Source organism: Carcharhinus amblyrhynchos, unplaced genomic scaffold (genome assembly GCF_965287045.1).
Source record: "Carcharhinus amblyrhynchos unplaced genomic scaffold, sCarAmb.v2.hapA scaffold_561, whole genome shotgun sequence".
Classification (NCBI taxonomy): domain Eukaryota; kingdom Metazoa; phylum Chordata; class Chondrichthyes; order Carcharhiniformes; family Carcharhinidae; genus Carcharhinus; species Carcharhinus amblyrhynchos.
In genome coordinates this window covers 50,309-74,137 of record NW_027650301.1, presented here as the reverse complement: position 1 = coordinate 74,137, position 23,829 = coordinate 50,309, and the positions used below count along the sequence as shown (strand labels likewise).

General features: G+C 47.3%; 1 protein-coding gene across 1 annotated transcript in view; it reads left to right on the top strand.

The window, feature by feature from the left end:
• Nucleotides 1-23,829, top strand: part of mapk15 (mitogen-activated protein kinase 15) — a gene marked incomplete at its 5' end in the record, with an annotated part of 107,369 nt that overhangs the window by 39,434 nt on the left and 44,106 nt on the right. The window contains 3 exons of the mRNA XM_080184094.1: nucleotides 3,830-3,887; nucleotides 3,971-4,108; nucleotides 18,216-18,321. Of these exons, the coding sequence (XP_080040220.1) occupies nucleotides 3,830-3,887; nucleotides 3,971-4,108; nucleotides 18,216-18,321 (302 nt within the window). The remainder of the gene's footprint in view (nucleotides 1-3,829; nucleotides 3,888-3,970; nucleotides 4,109-18,215; nucleotides 18,322-23,829) is intronic.

The window sequence follows — 23,829 nt, the reverse complement described above, 5'->3', positions numbered from 1 at the left end:
ACCCCCTCCTCTTCCGGGGACCATATCCCTCCATTCCCATTCTATTCATGTATTGTCCAGATGCCCCTTAAAATTCCCACTTATTAACAAAAATAGAACATAGAACATAGAACACTGCAGCACAAACAGGCCCTTCGGCCCACGAGTTGCGCCGATCACATCAACACCTATCTATAACCCCCAATCCCATAAAACCCCATATACTCATCCAGAAGTCTTTTAAAAGACCCCAGCGAGTTCGCCTCCACCACCACTGACGGCAGCCGATTCCATTCACTCACCACCCTCTGAGTGAAAAACTTACCCCTAACATCACTTCTGTACTTTCCTCCCCGCACCTTAAACCTGTGTCCTCTCGTAGTGACCATTTCAACCTGGGGAAATAGCCTCTGAGAATCCACCCTATCTATTCCTCTCAACATTTTATAAACCTCTATCAGGTCGCCTCTCAACCTACGTCTCTCCAGGGAAAAGAGACCCAGTTCCCTCAACCTAACTTCATAAGGCATGCCTCCCAGTCCAGGCAACATCCTTGTAAATCTCCCCTGTACCCTTTCAATAGCTTCTACATCTTTCCTATAGTGAGGCGACCAGAACTGCGCACAGTACTCCAAATGAGGCCTGACAAGGGTCTTATAAAGTTGCAGCATTACCTCCCGACTCCTAAACTCAATCCCTCGATTTATGAAGGCCAGTACACCATACGCCTTCTTGACCACCTCTTCCACCTGCGAGGCCGATTTAAGAGTCCTGTGGACCCGGACCCCAAGATCCTTCTGCTCTTCAACACTACTAAGACTCCTGCCCTTGATAGTGTACTCGTTCATCCCATTGGTTCTGCCAAAATGGACGACTACGCATTTATCCGCGTTGAAGTCCATCTGCCACTTCTCCGCCCAGTCCTGCATCCTATTTATGTCCTGCTGCAACTTTTGCCATCCTTCCAGACCATCCACAACACCACCGACCTTCGTGTCATCAGCGAACTTACTTACCCATCCTTCCACTTCCTCATCCAGGTCATTTATGAAAATGACAAACAGCAAGGGTCCTAGAACAGATCCCTGGGGCACTCCACTGGTGACTGACCTCCATGCAGAAAAAGACCCATCCACAACCACTCTCTGCCTTCTGCAGGCAAGCCAGTTCTGGATCCACAAGGCCAAAGGCCCTTGGATCCCATGCCCTCTCACCTTCTCAAGAAGTCTTGCATGGGGGACCTTATTAAACGCCTTGCTGAAGTCCATGTACACCACGTCCACAGCACTTCCTTCGTCAATGTGTTCAGTCACATTATCAAAGAACTCAACTAGGCTTGTAAGGCGCAATCTGCCCTTGACAAATCCATGCTGACTATTCCTGATCATGTCAAACCTCTCCAAATGGTCGTAAATCTTGTCCCTCAGAAGCCTTTCCATCAGCTTACCAACCACTGAGTTCAGACTCACCGGTCGGTAATTTCCTGGGCTATCTCTGTTCCCTTTCTTGAAAATAGGGACTACATCCGCAATCCTCCAATCTTCTGGAACCTCTCCCGTCTCCATTGACGACGCAAGGATCATCGCCAGGGGCTCTGCAATCACTTCCCTCGCCTCCCACAGTATCCTGGGGTATATCCCATCTGGTCCCGGCGACTTATCAATCTTGATAGAATTCAAAAGTTCTAATACATCCTCCACCTTAATATCCACAAACTCAATCTTTTCCATCTGCTGCAAATCCGTAGCAAAATCTCCCAGATCAGCTTCCACCGTGAATACTGAGGCAAAGTACTCATTAAGCACCTCTGCCATTTCTTCTGGTTCCACACAGACCTTTCCCCCTTCGCCTTTTATAGGTCCTATCCCTTCTCTTCTCATCCTTTTACCTTTCACATATTTATGGAAGGCCTTGGGATTCTCCTTAATCTTACCCGCCAAGGTCTTCTCATGACCCCTTCTGGCTCTCCTAATTTCCCTTTTAAGCTCCTTTCTACAGTCCTTATACTCCTCAAGATCCTTAACCTCTCCGAGTTCCCTGAACCTTTTGTACACCTTCCCTTTCCTCCTGACTAGGTTCAACACAGCCTTCGTGCACCATGGTTCCCTCGACCTACCAAAACCCCCTTGTCTCATCGGAACGTTGTCACGCATAGCTCCAGACAAACATTCCTTGAATATCCGCCACCTTCCTTCAGTACTTTTCCCTAAGAACGCCTCCTTCCAGTTTATTTGTCCAAGTAACTTCCTGACTTCTTCGTATCTCCCCTTACTCCAGACAAACACCTTCCTAGCCTGCCTGATCCTATCTCGTTCCAATGCAATTGTGAAGGAGATAGAATTATGGTCACCATTCCCAAGATGCTCCTCTACCGAGAGATCCATCACCTGTCCTGGTTCATTCGCCAGTACCAGGTCAAGTACAGCCTCTCCCCTCGTAGGCTCATCCACATACTGTGTCAGGAAACCTTCCTGAACACACCTAACAAACTCCTCCCCATCCAAACCCCTTACCCTAGGGATATTCCAGTCGATGTTTGGGAAATTGAAGTCTCCCATCACGACAACTCTGTTATTAATACATTTCTCCAGAATCTGTTTCCCTATCTGCACTTCAACTTCCCTGTCACTATTGGGCGGCCTATAGAATACACCCAGCAAAGTTTTTGACCCTTTGCTGTTTGTAACTTCCACCCACAGAGACTCTGTAGATAGTCCCTCCACAGCATCCTCTTTATCTGCAGCCATGACACTGTCCCTGATCAACAGTGCCACTCCACCACCTCTTCTGCCATCCTCCCTGTCCTTCCTGAAGCATCTGAAACCTGGCACCTGAAGTACCGTCCTGTCCCTGAGACATCCAAGTCTCCGTAATGGCCACCACATCACAATCCCAAGCAGCAATCCACGCCCTAAGCTCATCTACCTTATTCACTACACTCCTTGCATTAAAATATATACACTTCACCCCCTCAGTCTGGGCATTTCCCTTCTCCACCCCCTGTCTAACCTCCCCCCCATACTGCCTGCGGTCCTCCCCTACCTGGGAGCTAACCTCCTCCGTCCCAGTTTCCCCATCACAATTGTAATTTAGAGAATTTGGTCATTCTCTAAATTACAACCAGGTTTTGTGTCTTCGGAACATTCTGGGCCTTCTCTGTTGATTCTTCTGTCTGAAACTTCTTTCTTCCTTGGTACCTTTGCTATCTAGATGGTGCTTTCTCTAAGATATAGATGAAGCTATGAGAGCCAACAATTCTCCCTCTCGAGAGTTCAAAACTGAGAGTGGTGATCTCTGGCAGGTCGCAGTTGCTGTCTGTTTTTGTCCCACTGCTCCCTTGTTTTATACTTGTGATGACATAACAGTATTCCCCACAATGGGGCTGGTCCTAGATTGTCAAAACCATCAGATTTATATTTAACAGGTTCTTAGTATCCAAGTGCCTGATTCAAATTGATTGGCTAAATTTAAAACCCTGTTGTCTGTTGTCCTTTCAATATAAATGTTTCAGTTTGGGCTCTCTGTGCACTTGCATTTTTTTCACTCTCTAAGCACAGAACAAGCACCATCTTCTAAAGGGAAAATGCGATGCTTTTTACAATTTTACCGTTCTTACAAATGCTGCATTCTAACTTCCTACCACTCATTCGTAACACTTGTGCCTTGTTGATGGTGGACAGGCTTTGTGGAGTCAGGAGGTGAGTTATTGGTCACAGGATTTGTACTGTGCTGATGGGCCAGTGCCATTGTACTGGAGTCCACTAGGAAATATGTCACACTGTTCTGTTTACATGTCATAGGCTGTGCTGGGTGCCGTGTGGATAACTCTGCTTCTTCTCTCTGATCACAGATGTCCTGGCCATTAACTCTGATTATGGTGCCTCTGTTGTTCAGAAGATGTTGTGCAGGTGGGTGAACTCTTTACACGCAGTCATAGTAAGACATGTCATTCAACCACCAGACAGTCCAATGATCTGATCTCTGCTCCCAGGCCCAGGTCCTCGCTCGAACAGCTTCTGCCCAGCACCACTCCACCAGATGCCCTGGACCTGCTGAACAAACTGCTCATTTTCAACCCAGACCGTCGGCTGACTGCTGAAGAGAGCCTCAAACATCCCTACATCAACAGGTATAAGCAGGGACCTCCTGGGACCAAGTAACACCCACACACACAGAGTAAACTGAGGGACATGGGATCCAGGGTGAGGTATCTAAATGGATGCAAAATTGACTTCATGACAGAAGTCAGAGGGTGGTTGTAGGGAGTTGTTTTACAGACTGGAGGCCTGTGACCAGCGGTGTGCCTCAGGGATCAGTGCCGGCTCCACTGTTATTTGTCATTTATATTAATGATTTGGATGAGAATATAGGAGGCATGGTTAGTAAGTTTACTGATCACACTAAGATTGGTGGCATAGTGGACAGTGAAGAAGGTTATCTCCAATTGCAACGGGATCTTGATCAATTGGGCCAGTGAGCTGATGAATGGCAGTTTAATTTAGACAAACGCGAGGTGATGCATTTTGGTAGATTGAACCAGGCAGGACTTACTCAGTTAATGGTAGGGCGTTGGGGAGAGTTACAGAACAAAGAGATCTAGGGGTACATGTTCATAGCTCCTTGAAAATGGAGTCACAGGTGGACAGAGTGGTGAAGAAGGTATTCAGCATGCTTGGTTTCATTGGTCAGAACATTGAATACAGGAGTTGGGATGTCTTGTTGAAGTTGTACAAGACATTGGGAAGGCCACACTTGGAATACTGTGTGCAATTCTGGTCACCCTATTATAGAAAGGATATTATTAAACTAGAAAGAGTGCAGAAAAGATTTACTAGGATGCTACTGGGACTTGATGGTTTGAGTTCTAAGGAGAGGCTGGATAGACTGGGACTTTTTTCTCTTGGGCATAGGAGGCTGAGGGATGACCTTATAGAGATCTATAAAATAATGAGGGTCATAGACAAGGTAGGTAGTCAATATCTTTTCCCAAAGGTAGGGGAGTCTAAAACTGAGGGGGGTGTGAGATACCCCAACACACAATAAACTGAGGGATTGAGATACCCCAACACACAATAAACTGAGGGACTGAGATACCCCAACACACAATAAACTGAGGGAGGGTCTGAGATACCCCAACACACAATAAACTGAGGGAGGGTCTGAGATACCCCAACACACAATAAACTGAGGGACTGAGATACCCCAACACACAATAAACTGAGGGACTGAGATACCCCAACACACAATAAACTGAGGGACTGAGATACCCCAACACACAATAAACTGAGGGACTGAGATACCCCAACACACAATAAACTGAGGGACTGAGATACCCCAACACACAATAAACTGAGGGACTGAGATACCCCAACACACAATAAACTGAGGGACTGAGATACCCCAACACACAATAAACTGAGGGACTGAGATACCCCAACACACAATAAACTGAGGGAGGGTCTGAGATACCCCAATACACAATAAACTGAGGGAGGGTCTGAGATACCCCAACACACAATAAACTGAAGGAGGGTCTGAGATACCCCAACACACAATAAACTGAAGGAGGGTCTGAGATACCCCAACACACAATAAACTGAAGGAGGGTCTGAGATACCCCAACACACAATAAACTGAGGGACTGAGATACCCCAACACACAATAAACTGAAGGACTGAGATACCCCAACACACAATAAACTGAGGGACTGAGATACCCCAATACACAGTAAACTGAGGGTCTGAGATACCCCAACACACAATAAACTGAGGGACTGAGATACCCCAATACACAATAAACTGAGGGACTGAGATACCCCAACACACAATAAACTGAGGGACTGAGATACCCCAATACTTGAATCTTTAATAAATATGTACCTGTCAGGCAGGGAGGAAGTGGTCGAGCGAGGGAACCGTGGTGTACTAAAGAAGTTGAATCTCGAGTGAAGAGAAAGAAGGAGGCTTACGTAAAGATAGAACATAGAACACTACAGCACAAACAGGCCCTTTGGCCCACTAGTTGCGCCGATCACTTGTATACCTACTAAGCCATAGACCTATCTATAACCCCCAATCCCATTAGATCCCATATACTCATCCAGAAGTCTTTTAAAAGACCCCAGCGAGTTCGCCTCCACCACCACCGACGGCAGCCGATTCCATTCACTCACCACCCTCTGAGTGAAAAACTTACCCCTAACATCACCTCTGTACTTGCTTCCCTGCACCTTAAATCTGTGACCTCTCGTAGCGACCATTTCAGCCCTGGGAAACAGCCTCCGATCTATTCCTCTCAACATATTATAAACCTCTATCAGGTCACCTCTCAACCTTCGTCTCTCCAGGGAGAAGAGTCCCAGCTCCCTCAACCTATCTTCATAAGGCATGCCTCCCAATCCAGGCAACATCCTTGTAAATCTCCTCTGCACCCTTTCAATAGCTTCCACATCCTTCCTATAGTGAGGTGACCAGAACTGCGCACAGTACTCCAAGTGGGGTCTGACAAGGGTCCTATAAAGTTGCAGCATTACCTCCCGACTCCTAAACTCAATCGCTTGATTAATGAAGGCCAGTACACCATACGCCTTCTTGACCACCTCCTCCACTTGCGAGGCTGATTTAAGAGTCCTGTGGACCCGGACTCCAAGATCCCTCTGCTCTTCAACACAGCTGAGACTCCTACCCTTGATAGCGTACTTGCTCATCCCATTGGTCCTGCCAAAATGGACCACTACACATTTATCCACGTTGAAGTCCAGCTGCCACTTCTCCGCCCAGTCTTGCATCCTATCTATGTCACGCTGCAACTTCTGACATCCCTCCAGACTATCCACAACACCACCAACCTTCGTATCGTCGGCGAACTTACTAACCCATCCCTCCACTTCCTCATCCAGGTCATTTATGAAAATGACAAACAGCAAGGGTCCTAGAACAGATCCCTGGGGCACTCCACTGGTGACTGACCTCCATTCAGAAAAAGACCCATCCACAACCACTCTCTGCCTTCTGCAGGCAAGCCAGTTCTGGATCCACAAGGCCAAAGCCCCCTGGATCCAATGCCCTCTCACCTTCTCAAGAAGTCTTGCGTGGGGGACCTTATCAAATGCATTGCTGAAGTCCATGTAAACCACGTCTACCGCTCTTCCTTCGTCAATGTGCTCAGTCACATTCTCAAAGAACTCAACTAGGCTCGTAAGGCACGATTTGCCCTTGACAAAACCATGTTGACTATTTCTGATCATTCTTAACCTCTCCAAATGCTCATAAGTCTTGTCCCTCAGAAGCCTCTCCATCAACTTACCAACCACTGAGGTCAGTTTTTGTGCAAAGTGTGCAGGAAGGTTTTTTGACTCAGTATGTAGATAGGCCAACTAGAGGTGAGGCTATATTGGATTTGGTGCTGGGAAATGAGCCAGACCAGGTGCTAGACTTGGAAGTTGGTGCGCATTTTGGTGATAGTGACCACAATTCGGTTACGTTCACCTTAGTGATGGAAAGGGATAGGCATGAACCTCGGGCCAGTGGTTTTAGCTGGGGGAAGGGTAATTATGAGGCCATTAGGAGAGAATTAGGAAACATAGGTTGGACTAGGAGATTACAGGGATTGGGAACGTCCGAAATGTGGAGTTTTTTCAAGGAGCAGCTACTGCGAGTCTGTGATAGGTATGTCCCTGTCAGGCAAGGAGGAATTGGTAGGGCTAGGGAACCGTGGTGCACCAAAAAAGTTGATTCGTTGGTTAAAAAGAAAAAGGAGGCTTATGTTCGGATGAGACGTGAGCACTCGGATAGTGCACTAGAGAGCTTTAGATTGGCTAGGAGGGAGTTGAAGAGCGAGCTAAGAAGGGCTAAAAGAGGACATGAGAAGACTTTGGCTGATAGGGTTAAGGAGAATCCTAAGGCGTTCTATAGGTATGTCAAGAACAGAAGGTTGGTTAGGGCAAGGTTAGGGCCAGTTATAGACAGCAGAGGGAAGTTATGTGTGGAACCGGAGGAGATTGGTGAAGCATTGAACCAATATTTCTCTTCGGTGTTCACGCAGGGGGACATGGATATAGCTGAGGAGGACACTGGGTTGCAGGGGAGTAGAATTGACAGTGTTACAGTTGATAAGGAGGATGTGCTGGATATTCTTGAGGGTCTGAAAATAGATAAGTCCCCAGGTCCGGATGGGATTTACCCCAGGATTCTCTGGGAGGCAAGAGAAGTGATTGCAGAGCCTCTGGCTCTGATCTTCAGGTCGTCGTTGGCCTCTGGTATAGTACCAGATGATTGGAGGTTAGCGAATGTTGTCCCATTGTTTAAGAAGGGGAACAGAGACTTCCCCAGGAATTATAGACCGGTGAGTCTCACTTCTGTTGTGGGCAAGGTTTTGGAAAAAATTATTAGGGATAGGATTTATAGTTATTTGGAGAGTAATGAGTTGATTGGAGATAGTCAGCATGGTTTTGTAGCAGGTAGGTCGTGCCTTACTAACCTTATTGAGTTTTTTGAGAAAGTGACCAAAGAGGTGGATGGGGGTAAGGCAGTGGACGTGGTGTATATGGATTTTAGTAAGGCGTTTGATAAGGTTCACCATGGTAGGCTTCTGCAGAAAATGCAGATGTATGGGATTGGGGGTGATCTAGGGAACTGGATTAGGAATTGGCTAGCGGATAGGAGACAGAGGGTGGTGGTTGATGGTAAATATTCATCATGGAGTTCGGTTACAAGTGGTGTGCCTCAGGGATCTGTGTTGGGGCCACTGCTGTTTGTGATTTTTATTAATGATCTGGATGAGGGTATAGTTGGGTGGATCAGTAAATTTGCTGATGACACCAAAGTCGGAGGTGTGGTAGATTGTGAGGAAGGGTGTCATAGTTTGCAGGAAGACTTAGACAGGTTGCAGAGCTGGGCCGAGAGGTGGCGGATGGAGTTTAATGCAGAGAAATGTGAGGTAATTCACTTTGGTAGGAATAACAGATGTGTTGAGTATAGGGCTAACGGGAAGACTTTGAATAGTGTGGAGGAGCAGAGGGATCTAGGTGTATGTGTACATAGATCCCTGAAAGTTGGGAATCAAGTAGATAAGGTTGTTAAGAAGGCATACAGTGTCTTGGCGTTTATTGGTAGGGGGATTGAATTTAGGAGTCGTAGCGTTATGTTGCAACTGTACACAACTCTGGTGCGGCCGCACTTGGAGTATTGTGTGCAGTTCTGGTCCCCACATTACAGGAAGGATGTGGAGGCTTTGGAGAGGGTGCAGAGGAGGTTTACCAGGATGTTGCCTGGTATGGAGGGGAGATCCTATGAGGAGAGGCTGAGGGATTTGGGGTTGTTTTCGCTGGAAAGAAGGCGGCTAAGAGGGGATCTTATTGAAACATATAAGATGATTAGAGGTTTAGATAGGGTGGATAGTGATAGCCTTTTTCCTCTGATGGAAAAATCTAGCAGGAGGGGGCATGGCTTTAAACTAAGGGGGGGTAGTTATAGGACAGATGTCAGGGGTAGGTTCTTTACCCAGAGGGTGGTGAGGGATTGGAATGCCCTGCCTGCTGCAGTTGTAAATGCGCCTAGTTTGGGGGCGTTTAAGAGGTCTGTGGACAGGTTTATGGACGAAAAGGGATCGGTTTAGGTTAGTGGGTCATTGTTGTTTTTTTTTAACTGGTCGGCGCAACATCGTGGGCCGAAGGGCCTGTTCTGCGCTGTGATGTTCTATGTTCTATGTTCTATGTCAGACTCACCGGTCGGTAATTTCCCGGGCTATCCCTGTTCCCAGATGAGACGTGAAGGCTCAGGGCACTGGAGAGCTACAAATTAGCCAGGAAGGAGCTGAAGAGAGTGTTAAGAAGAGCTAGAAGAGGACATGAGAAGACTTTGGCGGATAGGATCAAGGAGAACCCTAAAGCTTTCTATAGGTGTGTCAAGAATAAAAGATTGGTTAGGGCAAGATTAGGGCCAGTCAGAGACAGTAGTGGGAAGTTGTGCGTGGAGCCTGAAATGGTAGGAGAGGCACTAAATGAATATTTTTCGTCAGTATTCACGCAGGAAAAAGTCAATGTAGTCGAGGAGAATACTGAGATACAGGGTAGTAGACTAGACGGGATTGAGGTACTTAAGGAGGAGGTGTTAGCAATTCTTGAGAGTATGAGAATAGATAAGTCCCCTGGACTGGATGGGATTTACCCTACGATTCTCTGGGATGCTAGGGAGGAGATTGCAGAGCCTTTGGCTTTGAACTTCATGTCATCATTGGCTACAGGTATAGTGCCAGAAGACTGGAGGATCGCAAATGTTGCCCCCTTGTTCAAGAAGGGGAGTAGAGACCATCCTATGAGGATGTGTCTAGGGTCTATGAGGATGTGTCCAGGGCAGTGGATAGAGGAGAGCCGGTGGATGTGGTGTTTCTTGATTTTCAGAAGGCGTTTGATAAGGTGCCTCACAAGAGGTTATTGCAGAAGGTCAGGGGACATGGAGTTGGGGGTAGGGTGTTAGCGTGGATAGAGGATTGGTTGACAAATAGGAGGCAGAGAGTGGGGGTCAATGGGTGCTATTCGGATTGGCGGTTGGTGACTAGTGGAGTGCCCCAGGGGTCGGTGCTGGGGCCTCAGCTATTTACCATTTATATAGATGATCTGGAGGAGGGAACCGAGTGTATGGTGTCGAAATTTGCTGATGACACCAAGATTGGTGGAACAGCAAATTGTGCGGAGGGTGTGGAGAGTCTGCAGAAGGATCTAGATAAGCTGAGCGAGTGGGCCAGGAACTGGCAAATGGAATTTAATGTTGGCAAATGTGAGGTTGTCCACTTTGGTAGGAATAATGGTAGGAAGGACTATTACTTACAGGGCGAAAAACTGCAGCATGTGACGGTGCAGAGGAACCTCGGGGTCCTTGTGCATGAGTCGCAAAAACCCAGCTTGCAGGTGCGGCAGGTGGTCAGGAAGGCGAATGGAATGCTGGCCTTCATAGCGAGGAGGATTGAATATAAAAGTAGGGAGGTCTTGCTGCAGCTGTATAGGGCACTGGTGAGGCTGCAGCTGGAGTACTGTGTGCAGTTTTGGTCGCCGCACTTACGCAAGGATATTTTGGCCTTGGAGGGAGTGCAGAGGAGGTTTACTAGGCTGATACTGGAGTTGAGGGGGTTGAGCTATGAGGAGAGGCTGAATAAACTAGGCTTGTACTCGTTAGAGTTTAGAAGAATGAGGGGAGATCTCATTGAGACGTATAAGATGATGAATGGGATGGATAGGATAGAGGTGGAGAGGCTCTTCCCGCTCAGAAAGGACAGTAGGACTAGAGGGCACAGCCTCAAGATAAAGGGGAGGCGGTTTAGAACGGAGTTGAGGAGGAACTTCTTCACTCAAAGGGTGGTGAATCTCTGGAATTCTCTGCCCGTTGAAGTGGTGGAAGCTGCCTCGCTAAATATTTTAAGACGCGGGTTGATGGGTTTTTGATAAGAGAGGGGATTAAGGGTTATGGGGAGAGGGCGGGAAAGTGGAACTGAGGCACGACAGATCAGCCATGATCTTATTGAATGGCGGGGCAGGCTCGAGGGGCTAGATGGCCTACTCCTGCTCCTATTTCTTATGTTCTTATGTTCTTTTACCCTGGGAATTATAGACCGGTGAGCCTTACTTCTGTTGTGGGCAAAGTTTTGGAAAGAATTATAAGGGATAGGATTTATAATCATCTAGAGAGAAATAAATTGATTAGGGATAGTCAACACGGTTTTGTGAAGGGTAGGTCGTGCCCCACAAACCTTATCGAGTTTTTTGAAAAGGTGACCAAAGAGTTGGATAAGGGTTAGGCAGTTGATGTGGTGTATATGGATTTTAGCAAAGCGTTTGATAAGGTTCCCCACAGTAGGCTACTGCAGAAAATGCAGGTGCATGGGATTGAGGGTGATTTAGCAGTTTGGATCAGGAATTGGCTAGCTGATAGAAGACAGAGGGTGGTGGTTGATGGGAAATATTCAATCTGGAGTTCAGTTACAAGTGGTGTTCCTCAGGGATCTGTTTTGGGGACACTGCTGTTTGTCATTTTTATAAATGACCTAGATGAGGGTGTAGAAGGATGGGTTAGTAAATTTGCTGACGACACCAAAGTCGGAGGAGTTGTAGACAGTGAGGATGGATGTTACAGTTTGCAGAGGGATATAGATAAGCTGCAGAGCTGGGCTGAGAGGTGGCAAACGGAGTTTAATACGGAAAAGTGTGAGGTGATTCACTTTGGTAAGAGTAACAGGAGTACAGAATATAGGGCTAATGGAAGGGCTCATGGTAGTATCGACGAGCAGAGAGATCTCGGGGTACACGTGCATAGCTCCCTGAAAGTTGGCACCCAGGTTGATAAGGTTGTTAAGAAGTTGTACGGTGTGTTAGCTTTTATTGGTAGAGGGATTGAATTTCGGAGCTGCGAGGTCATGTTACAACTGTACAAAACTCTGGTGCGGCCGCACTTGGAGTATTGTGTACAGTTCTGGTCGCTGCATTGTCAGAAAGATGTGGAGGCATTGGAAAGGGTGCAGAGGAGGTTTACCAGGATGTTGCCTGGTATGGTGGGAAGGTCTGATGAGGAAAGGCTGAGGGACTTGAGGTTGTTTTCGTTCGAGAGAAGAAGGTTGAGAGGTGACCTAATTGAGGCATTCAAGATGATCAGAGGGTTAGATAGGGTGGACAGTGAGAGCCTTTTTCCTCAGATGGTGATGGCTAACACAAGGGGACATAGCTTTAAATTAAGGGGTGGTAATTATAAGACGGATGTCAGAGGTAGGTTCTTTACTCAGAGGGTAGTAAGGGCGTGGAATGCCCTGACTGCAGCGGTTGTGGACTCGCCAACTTTAAGGGTGTTCAAATGGTCAGTGGACAGGCATATGGATAACATTGGAATAGTTTAGGTTAGAGGGTCATTAGATTGGTTCCACTGGTCGGCGCAACATCGAGGGCCGAAGGGCCTGTACTGCGCTGTAATGTTCTATGTTTTAATACACAATAAACTGAGGGAGGGACTGAGATACCCCAACACACAATAAACTGAGGGAGGGTCTGAGATACCCCAATACACAATAAACTGAGGGACTGAGATACCCCAACACACAATAAACTGAGGGACTGAGATACCCCAACACACAATAAACTGAGGGACTGAGATACCCCAACACACAATAAACTGAGGGAGGGTCTGAGATACCCCAATACACAATAAACTGAGGGAGGGTCTGAGATACCCCAATACACAATAAACTGAAGGAGGGTCTGAGATACCCCAATACACAATAAACTGAGGGAGGGTCTGAGATACCCCAATACACAATAAACTGAGGGAGGGTCTGAGATACCCCAACACACAATAAACTGAGGGAGGGTCTGAGATACCCCAATACACAATAAACTGAGGGACTGAGATACCCCAACACACAATAAACTGCGGGACTGAGATACCCCAATACACAATAAACTGAGGGAGGGTCTGAGATACCCCAACACACAATAAACTGAGGGAGGGTCTGAGATACCCCAGTACACAATAAACTGAGGGAGGGTCTGAGATACCCCAATACACAATAAACTGAGGGAGGGTCTGAGATACCCCAATACACAATAAACTGAGGGAGGGTCTGAGATACCCCAACACACAATAAACTGAGGGAGGGTCTGAGATACCCCAACACACAATAAACTGAGGGACTGATATACCCCAACACACAATAAACTGAGGGACTGAGATACCCCAACACACAATAAACTGAGGGAGGGTCTGAGATACCCCAATACACAATAAACTGAGGGACTGAGATACCCCAACACACAATAAACTGAGGGACTGAGATACCCCAACACACAATAAACTGAGGGACTGAGATACCCCAATACACAATAAACTGAAGGTCTGAGATACCCCAATACTCAATAAACTGAGGGAGGGTCTGAGATACCCCAATACACAATAAACTGAGGGAGGGTCTGTGATACCCCAATACACAATAAACTGAGGGACTGGAGGATAGCAAATGTTGTGTCCTTATTTAAGAAGGGCTGCAAAGAAAAACCTGGGAATTATAGACCGGTAAGCCTAACGTTTGTGGTGGGTAAGTTACTAGAGAGCACTCTGAGAGATAAGGTATCTAGGCATTTAGAAAGACAGGCTTTGATTAGGAGCAGTCAGCGTGGCTTTGTGTATGGGAGATCATGCCTTACAAATCTGTTAGAGTTCTTTGAGGAAGGTTAATGAGGGCAAGGTGGTAGGCATAGTCTCAGTGAGGCCTTGGATAAAGTTCCACATGGTTATGGAAGGTTAGATCACATGGAGTCCGAGGAAAGCTGGCATATTGGATATACAATTGGCTTGATGGGAGGAAGCAGAGGGTAATGGTGGAAGGATGCTTGTTGGACTGGAGGCCTGTGACTAGTGATGTGCCTCAGGGGTCAGAGTTGTGCCCATTGCTGTTTGTTATCGATATTAACAATTTGGATGAGAATGTACAAGGCATGATCAGTAAGTTTGCAGATGACACTAAAATAGGTGGTATTGTAGACTGTGAGGAAGGTTATCAAAAATTGGAGCAGGATAGAAACATAGAAACATTGAAAAGCTACAGCACAATACAGGCCCTTCAGCCCACCAAGTTGTACGGAACACATCCCTACCTTAGAGATTACTAGGCTCTCCTATAACCCTCTATCTTACTAAGTTCCATGTACTTATCTAAGTCTCTTAAAAGACCCTATCGAATCCACCTCCACCACCATTGCTGGCAGCCCATTCCACGCACCCACCACTCTGAGTGAAAAACTTACCCCTGACATCTCCTCTGTACCTACTCACCAGCACCTTAAACCTGTGTCCTCTTGTGGGAACCATTTCAGCCCTGGGAAAAAGCCTCTGAGGATCCATTCGATCAATACCTCTCAACATCTTATAAACCTCTATCAGGTCACCTCTCATCCTTCGTCTCTCCAGGGAGAAAAGACAGAGTTCCCTCAACCTATCCTCATAAGGCATGCCTCCCAATCCAGGCAACATCCTTGTAAATCTCCTCTGCACCCTCTCAATAGCTTCCACATCATTCTTGTAGTGAGGCGACCAGAACTGCGCACAGTACTCCAAGTGGGGTCTGACCAGGGTCCTATATATCTGTAACATTATCTCCCGACTCCTAAACTCAATCCCTCGTTGATGAAGGCCAGTACACCATAAATCTTCTTAACCACAGCTTCAACCTGCACAGCTGCTTTGAGCGTCCTATGAAGTCAGACCCTAAGGTCCTTCTGATCTTCCACCCTGCTAAGAATCCCACCATTAATATTATAATCTGCCATCCTATTTGACCTGCCAAAATGAACCACTTCACACTTATCTTGATCAGCTGGGGAAGTGGGCTGAGAAATGGCAAATGGAGTTCAACACAGATAAGTGTGAGGTGTTACATTTTGGAAAGCCAAATCAAGGAAGGACTTTGACGGTGAATGGACCTCGTGGAGTATCGTGGAACAGAGGGATCTTGAAGATCAGGTGCACGGTTCTCTAAATGTGGAGTCACAGGTAGGTAGGGCAATGAAGAAAGCTTTTAACATGCTGGCCTTCATCAGTCAGGGCATTGAGTATGGAAATTGGGAAGTTATGTTGCAGTTATACAGGACATTGGTGAGACCGCACCTGGAGTGTTGTGTTCAGTTTTGGTCACCTTGCTATTGGAAAGACGTTATTAAACTGGAGGGAGTGCAGAAGAGATTTACAAGGATGTTGCGAGGGCTCAAGGGACTGAGTTATAGGGAGAGATTGGACAGGTGAGAACTTTTTTCTTTAGAGTGTAGGAGACTGAGGGGTGATCTTATCAAGATGTATAAGATCATGAGAAGTATGGATAGGGTGAATGCACTCAGTCTTTTACCCAGGGTTGGGGAATGGAGAGCTAGGGGGCATTGGTTTAAGTTAAGACGGAAAAGAATTAATGGGAATCTGAGGAGTAACTTTTTTACACAGAGGGTGGTAGGTGTATGGAATGAGCTGTCGGAGGGAGTGATTGAGGCAGTGACATTAACAACATTTAAAAGGCGTTTGGACAGATACATAGATAGGAAAGTTTAGAGGGGTGTGGGCCACATGCAGGCAAATGGGGTTAGCTTAGATGGGGATTTTGGTTGGCGTGGAGCATTTTGGGCCAAAGGGCCTGTCTCCGTGCTGTAGATTCTCTGATTCTATGACTGAGATACCCCAGCAGAGGGTAAACTGTGCCTCACCTGAACTCGATGATGTTGATGTGATGTGTGTGGTGCAGGTGAAGAGAGTGAATGTGCTTGTTGCCTGCACCTGTGGCTAGTATCAGTGAAGAAGTGTCCCCCCCCCGCCCCCGTTAGAAGATAATCTCTCCAGTCTTCAGTTGTGTCAAGTCTGCAGCTGGAAACTCACAGCAGCACCAGGTTAAAGTTTCAGAGGAACTCTGAGGAGGTTTGATAACCAGACATGCAGTGTACAGCCCCATCAGCAAGTCAGCACACCCTGAGATTCCTGAACCAAAGTGGAGCGATTGCCAAAGCTGATTCCTCAGCTTTGGCAATCGCTCCACTGATTTGAAGGCTAAATGTAAACACTAACAAAAATTCTGCAAAGCAGACTGAGTCTAAATATATAAATATAAGCAAAATACTGTGGATGCTAGAATCTGACACAGAAAATTCTGAAAAAATTCCAGGCAGCATCTGTGGGGAGGGACAATGGAGAACATGAAAATGTTGGGTGTGATTTTCCCAGCTCACTGCACCGCTCAAGTAGCGTCATGGGCCAGTGGGGTGCCAAAAACAGGAATCTCGACCGGCCAGTTGCAATCTTTCAGGCCATTTTTTCCATATAAATAGTCTTTGTGCCAGGAATCAGCTGAAAGCTGACTGCACTATCCAGATATTGATTTGCATCTATTCAGCAAGCAGGGGATTCCAACATCCAGGCTCGCTCATGCTTCTGATCCTGCTGGTGGAAGTCCATGCCAGCAGGCATCACACATGATCTTCTGCAATGGGGAACCAGCGTGTCGCACTCGCTGGTGAGACCTGAGGCCACTGAGGGCCCCCGGAGGTCGGGGGCAAGGGGGCATGCCCCTTGGTCAGTGCCAGTCTGGCAGCCCACGCTGACACATGATTAATCAGACAAAACCAGCTCTGCTGGGCGGATCGTATGCCTGACATCAGACTCTTGAAGCAACTACTATCCTGGGAGCTTAGTCATGGCAGGGGACTGTCTGGAGAACAGTGGAAAATGTTTTAAGCCTGTCCTCAAAGCATTGGCTGAAGAGATTGACCTGCTAATTCCCTGGCTTGTGATCGACCAAAATGAAGACTGCTCGTTCAGAAAGGCAATGAGCACATCAAGCAAGTTCATCAGGAACATGCAAGGTAAGTGCCAGTGTTGGAGTGAGCACACTCCTGCAAACACTTCATCTAAACTCATCTTGAGTTTAGGAGTCAGGAGGTAATGCTGCAGCTGTATAAGACCCTTGTCAGACCCCACTTGGAGTACTGTGCGCAGTTCTGGTCGCCTCACTACAGAAGGATGTGGAAGCTATTGAGAGGGTGCAGAGGAGATTTACAACGATGTTACCTGGATTGGGTGGCATGCCTTATGAGGATAGGTTGAGGGAGCTCGGTCTTTTCTCCCTGGAGAGACGAAGGTTGAGAGGCGACCTGATAGAGGTTCATAAGATGTTGAGAGGAATAGATAGGGTGGATTCTCAGAGGCTTTTTCCCAGGGCTGAAATGGCCGCTACGAGAGGACACAGGTTTAAGGTGCTGGGGAGCAGGTACAGAGGAGATATTGGGGTAAGTTTTTCACTCAGAGGGTGGTGGGTGAGTGGAATCGGCTGCCGTCGGTGGTGGTAGAGGCAAATTCAATAGGGTCTTTTAAGAGACTTCTGGATGAGTACATGGGATTTAATAGGATTGAGGGTTACAGGTAAGCCTAGTAGGTAGAGATAAGATTGGTGCAACTTGTGGGCCGAAGGGCCTGTTTGTGCTGTAGTCTTTCTATGATTCTACCCAACCCTTCAAACACCACTTTCTCCAAATGTGGCAGAAACAGCAGGACCATGCAATGGATTTTCAACCAATTCAGAACTCATTGAACCAGAATGGAACCAAGTCATCCATGATCAGTGTGTATGTCGTGTGTGCATGTGGCAGAGTCATAGAAAAGGGCCTTTTGGCTCATCATGTGTTTCTTTAGGCAGCAAGACAGCTCAGTTTGTGTATTGCCTTATTGCAGGTTTCACAACCCGTTGAAGGAACCAGGACTAGACTATGATATTATCCTTCCAGTGAATGATGACACGCAGCTCTCTGTGGGAGAATATCGGAACAAGTTATATGAGGTAATGTGTCAGGCTTTCCCAGTGTGTCCACTGCCTAGTTCAGCACCGATCTCACTTCTTTTGATTATGGCATTACATTGTAATTTTCTTTGTTCTTTCCGGAAGGGAAGGAGGTTTTAGTTCAGTCGGGAAGCATGGTGGGTGCAGGCTTGGAGGCTGAAGGGCCTGTTCCTGTGCTGTAATTTTCTTTGTACTTTGTACCAACCGGTGAATCTAACCTCAGTGGTTGGTGAGTTGATGGAGAAGATCCTGAGGGACAGGATTTATGAACATTTAGAGAAATTTAGTACGCTCAAGAGTAGTCAGCACGGCTTTGTCAAGGGCAGGTCGTGCCTTACGAGCCTAGTTGTGTTCTTTGAAAATGTGACTGAACACATTGACAAAGGAAGAGCTGTGGATGTCGTTTATATGGACTTCAGCAAGGCGTTCGATAAGGTCTCCCATGTAAGACTTCTTGAGAAGGTGAGAGGGCATGCTATCCAAGGGGCTTTGGCCTTGTGGATCCAGAACTGGCTTGCCAGCGGAAGGCAGAGAGTGGTTGTGGATGGGTCTTTTTCTGCATGGAGGTCGGTCACCAGTGGAGTGCCCCAGGGATCTGTTCTAGGACCCTTGCTGTTTGTCATTTTCATAAATGACCTGGATGAGGAAGTGGAGGGGTGGGTTGGTAAGTTTTCCAATGACACGAAGATTGGTGGTGTTGTGGACAGCCTGGAGGGATGTCAGAAGTTGCAGTGTGACATAGATAGGATGCAAGACTGGGTGGAGAAGTAGCAGATGGACTTCAATGCAGATAAATATGTAGTGATCCATTTTGGCAGGTCAAATGGGATGAAGGAGTATAATATCAAGGGTAGGACTCTTAGCAGTGTAGAGGATCAGGAAGGACCTTCGGGTCTGGGTCCATAGGACCCTTAGATCGGCCTCGCAGGTGGAGGATGTGGTCAAGAAGGCATATGGTGTACTGGCCTTCATTAATCAAGGGATTGAGTTTAGGAATCGGGAGATAATGCTGCAACTTTATAAGACCCTTGTCAGACCTCACTTGGAGTACTGTGTGCAGTTCTGGTTGCCTCACTACAAAAGGGATGTGGAAGCTATTGAAAGGGTGGAGAGGAGATTTACAAGGATGTTGCCTGGATTGGGTGGCATGCCTTATGAGGATAGATTGAGGGAGCTAGGTCTTTTCTCCTTAGAGAGACGAAGGATGAGAGGTGACCTGATAGAGGTTTATAAAATGCTGAGAGGAATAGATAGGGTGGATTCTCAGAGACTTTTTCCCAGGGCTGAAATGGTCACTACGAGAGGACACAGGTTTAGGGTGCTGGGGAGTAGGTACAGAGGGGATATCAGGGGTCTAGCGGCATTATCGCTAGACTATTAATCCAGAAACTAAGCTCATGTTCTGGGGACCCAGGTTCGAATCCGGATGACAGAATTTGAATCCAATAAAAATATCTGGATTGAAGAATCTACTGATGGTCAGGTAACCATTAACAATTTGCTCGACAGACTGGAGGGACTGATTGTGGACAAGTCGCCAGGACCGGATGGAATGCATCCGAGGGTTCTGAAAGAAAAGGCGGAGGTGATAGTGGATGCCTTGGTGGTTATTTTCCAGACGTCGCTGGATTCCGGGGAAGTGCCGGAAGATTGGAAAGCGGCTAATGTTACGCCGTTGTTTAAGAAGGGCACCAGGCAAAAGGCAGGGAATTATAGGCCTGTTAGTTTAACGTCTGTTGTAGGTAAAATGTTAGAATCCGTCATCAAGGAGGAAATAGCGAGGCATCTTGAGAGGAATTGCTTGATAGAGCAGACGCAGCACGGTTTCGTTAAGGGGAAGTCGTGTCTGACAAATTTACTGGAGTTCTATGAGGATGTGTCTAGGGCGGTGGATAGAGGAGAGCCGGTGGATGTGGTCTTTCTGGATTTTCAGAAGGCGTTTGACAAGGTACCTCACAGGAGGTTATTGCAGAAGGTCAGGGGACATGGAGTTGGGGGTAGGGTGTTAGCGTGGATAGAGGATTGGTTGTCAAATAGGAGGCAGAGAGTGGGGGTCAATGGGTGCTATTCGGATTGGCAGATGGTGACTAGTGGAGTGCCCCAGGGGTCGGTGCTGGGGCCTCAGCTATTTACCATTTATATAGATGATCTGGAGGAGGGAACCGAGTGTACATAGAACATAGAACATAGAACACTACAGCACAAACAGGCCCTTCGGCCCACAAGTTGCGCCGACCACATCACCTACCAACCTACAGACCTATCTATAACCCTCAATCTCATTAAACCCCATATACTCATCCAGAAGTCTTTTAAAAGACCCCAGCGAGTTCGCCTCCACCACCACTGACGGCAGCCGATTCCATTCACTCACCACCCTCTGAGTGAAAAACTTACCCCTAACATCACTTCTGAACCTCCCTCCCCGCACCTTAAATCTGTGTCCTCTCGTAGCGAACATTTCAAACCGGGGAAATAGCCTCTGAGAGTCCACCCTATCTATTCCTCTCAACATTTTGTAAACTTCTATCAGGTCGCCTCTCAACCTTCGTCTCTCCAGGGAAAAGAGTCCCAGCTCCCTCAACCTAACTTCATAAGGCATGCCTCCCAGTCCAGGCAACATCTTTGTAAATCTCCTCTGCACCCTTTCAATAGCTTCTACATCTTTCCTATAGTGAGGCGACCAGAACTGCGCACAATACTCCAAATGAGGCCTGACAAGGGTCTTATAAAGTTCCAGCATTACCTCCCGACTCCTAAACTCAATCCCTCGATTAATGAAGGCCAGTACACCATACGCCTTCTTGACCACCTCCTCCACCTGCGAGGCCGATTTAAGAGTCCTGTGGACCCGGACCCCAAGATCCTTCTGCTCCTCAACACTACTCAGACTTCTGCCCTTAATAGTGTACTCGTTCATCCCGTTGGTTCTGCCAAAATGGACGACAACACATTTATCCGCGTTGAAGTCCATCTGCCACTTCTCCGCCCAGTCCTGCATCCTATCTATGTCCTGCTGCAACTTTTGCCATCCTTCCAGACCATCCACAACACCACCGACCTTCGTGTCATCAGCGAACTTACTTACCCATCCCTCCACTTCCTCATCCAGGTCATTTATGAAAATGACAAACAACAAGGGTCCCAGAACAGATCCTTGAGGCACTCCGCTGGTGACTGACCTCCATTCAGAAAAAGCCCCATCCACAACCACTCTCTGCCTTCTGCAGGCAAGCCAGTTCTGGATCCACAAGGCCAAAGGCCCTTGGATCCCATGCCCTCTCACCTTCTCAAGAAGTCTGGCATGGGGGACCTTATCAAACGCCTTGCTGAAGCCCATGTACACTACGTCCACGGCACTTCCTTCGTCAATGTGTTCAGTCACATTATCGAAGAACTCAACTAGGCTTGTAAGGCACGACCTGCCCTTGACAAATCCATGCTGACTATTCCTGATCATGTCAAACCTCTCCAAATGTTCGTAAATCTTGTCCCTCAGAAGCCTCTCCATCAGCTTACCAACCACTGAGGTCAGACTCACCGGTCGGTAATTTCCCGGGCTATCTCTGTTCCCTTTCTTAAAAATAGGAACTACATCCGCAATCCTCCAATCTTCCGGAACCTCTCCCGTCTCCATTGACGACGCAAGGATCATCGCCAGGGGCTCTGCAATCACTTCCCTCGCCTCCCACAGTATCCTGGGGTACATCCCATCTGGTCCCGGCGACTTATCTACCTTGATAGAATTCAAAAGTTCCAACACATCCTCCTCCTTAATATTCACGTACTCAATCCTTTCCATCTGCTGCAAATCCATAACAAAATCTCCCAGATCGGCTTCCACCGTGAATACTGAGGCAAAGTACTCGTTAAGCACCTCCGCCATTTCTTCTGGTTCCACACAGACCTTTCCCCCCTCACCTTTTATCGGTCCTATCCCTTCTCTTCTTATCCTTTTACCTTTCACATATTTATAGAAGGCCTTGTGATTCTCCTTAATCTTACCCGCCAAGGTCTTCTCATGACCCCTTCTGGCTCTCCTAATTTCCCTTTTAAGTTTCCTCCTACAGTCCTTATACTCCTCAAGATCTTTAACATCTCCGAGTTCCCTGAACCTCTTGTACACCTTCCTTTTCTTCCTGACTAGGTTCAACACATCCTTTGTGCACCACGGTTCCCTCGACCCACCAAACCCCCCTCGTCTCATCGGAACGTTGTCATTCAGAGCTCTAGACACACATTCCTTGAATATCTGCCACCTTCCTTCGGTACTTTTCCCTAAGAACGCCTCCTTCCAGTTTATTTGTCCAAGTAACTTCCTGACTTCTTCGTATCTCCCCTTACCCCAGACAAACACCTTCCTAGCCTGCCTGATCCTATCTCGTTCCAACGCAATTGTGAAGGAGATAGAATTATGGTCACCATATCCCAGATGCTCTCCTACCGAAAGATCCATCACCTGCCCTGGTTCATTCTTTTAGTAAGGCGTTCGATAAGGTTCACCATGGTAGGCTTCTGCAGAAAATGCAGATGTATGGGATTGTGGGTAATCTAGGAAGTTGGATCAGGAATTGGCTATCAGATAGGAGACAGAGGGTGGTGGTGGATGGTAAATATTCATCATGGAGTGCAGTTACGAGTGGTGTGCCTCAGGGATCTGTTTTGGGGCCACTGTTGTTTGTAATTTTTATTAATGATCTGGATGAGGGTATAGTTGGGTGGATTAGTAAATTTGCTGATGACACCAAAGTTGGAGGTGTGGTAGATTGTGAGGAAGGGTGTCATAGTCTGCAGGGAGACTTAGATAGGTTGCAGAGCTGGGCCGAGAGGTGGCGGATGGAATTTAATGCGGAGAAGTGTGAGGTAATTCACTTTGGTAGGAGCAACAGATGTGTCGAGTATAGGGCTAACGGGAGGACTTTGAATAGTGTGGATGAACAGAGGGATCTAGGTGTGTGTGTACATAGATCCCTGAAAGTTGGGAATCAAGTAGATAAGGTTGTCAAGAAGGCGTACGGTGTCTTGGCGTTTATTGGTAGGGGGATTGAATTTAGGAGTCGCAGTGTAATGTTGCAACTGTACACTACTCTAGTGCGGCCGCACTTGGAGTACTGTGTGCAGTTCTGGTCCCCGCATTACAAGAAGGATGTGGAGGCGTTGGAGAGGGTGCAGAGGAGGTTTACTAGGATGTTGCCTGGTATGGTGGGGAGGTCCTATGAGGAGAGACTGAGGGATCTAGGGTTGTTTTCGTTGGGAAGAAGGCGGCTAAGAGGGGATCTTATTGAAACATATAAGATGATTAGGGGTTTAGATAGGGTGGATAGTGATAGCCTTTTTCCTCGGATGGAGAAAGCTAGCACGAGGGGGCATGACTTTAAATTAAGGGGGGGTAGCTACAGGACGGATGTCAGGGGTAGGTTCTTTACCCAGCGGGTGGTGAGGGATTGGAATGCCCTGCCTGCTGCAGTTGTAGATGCGTCTAGTTTGGGGGCGTTTAAGAGATCTCTG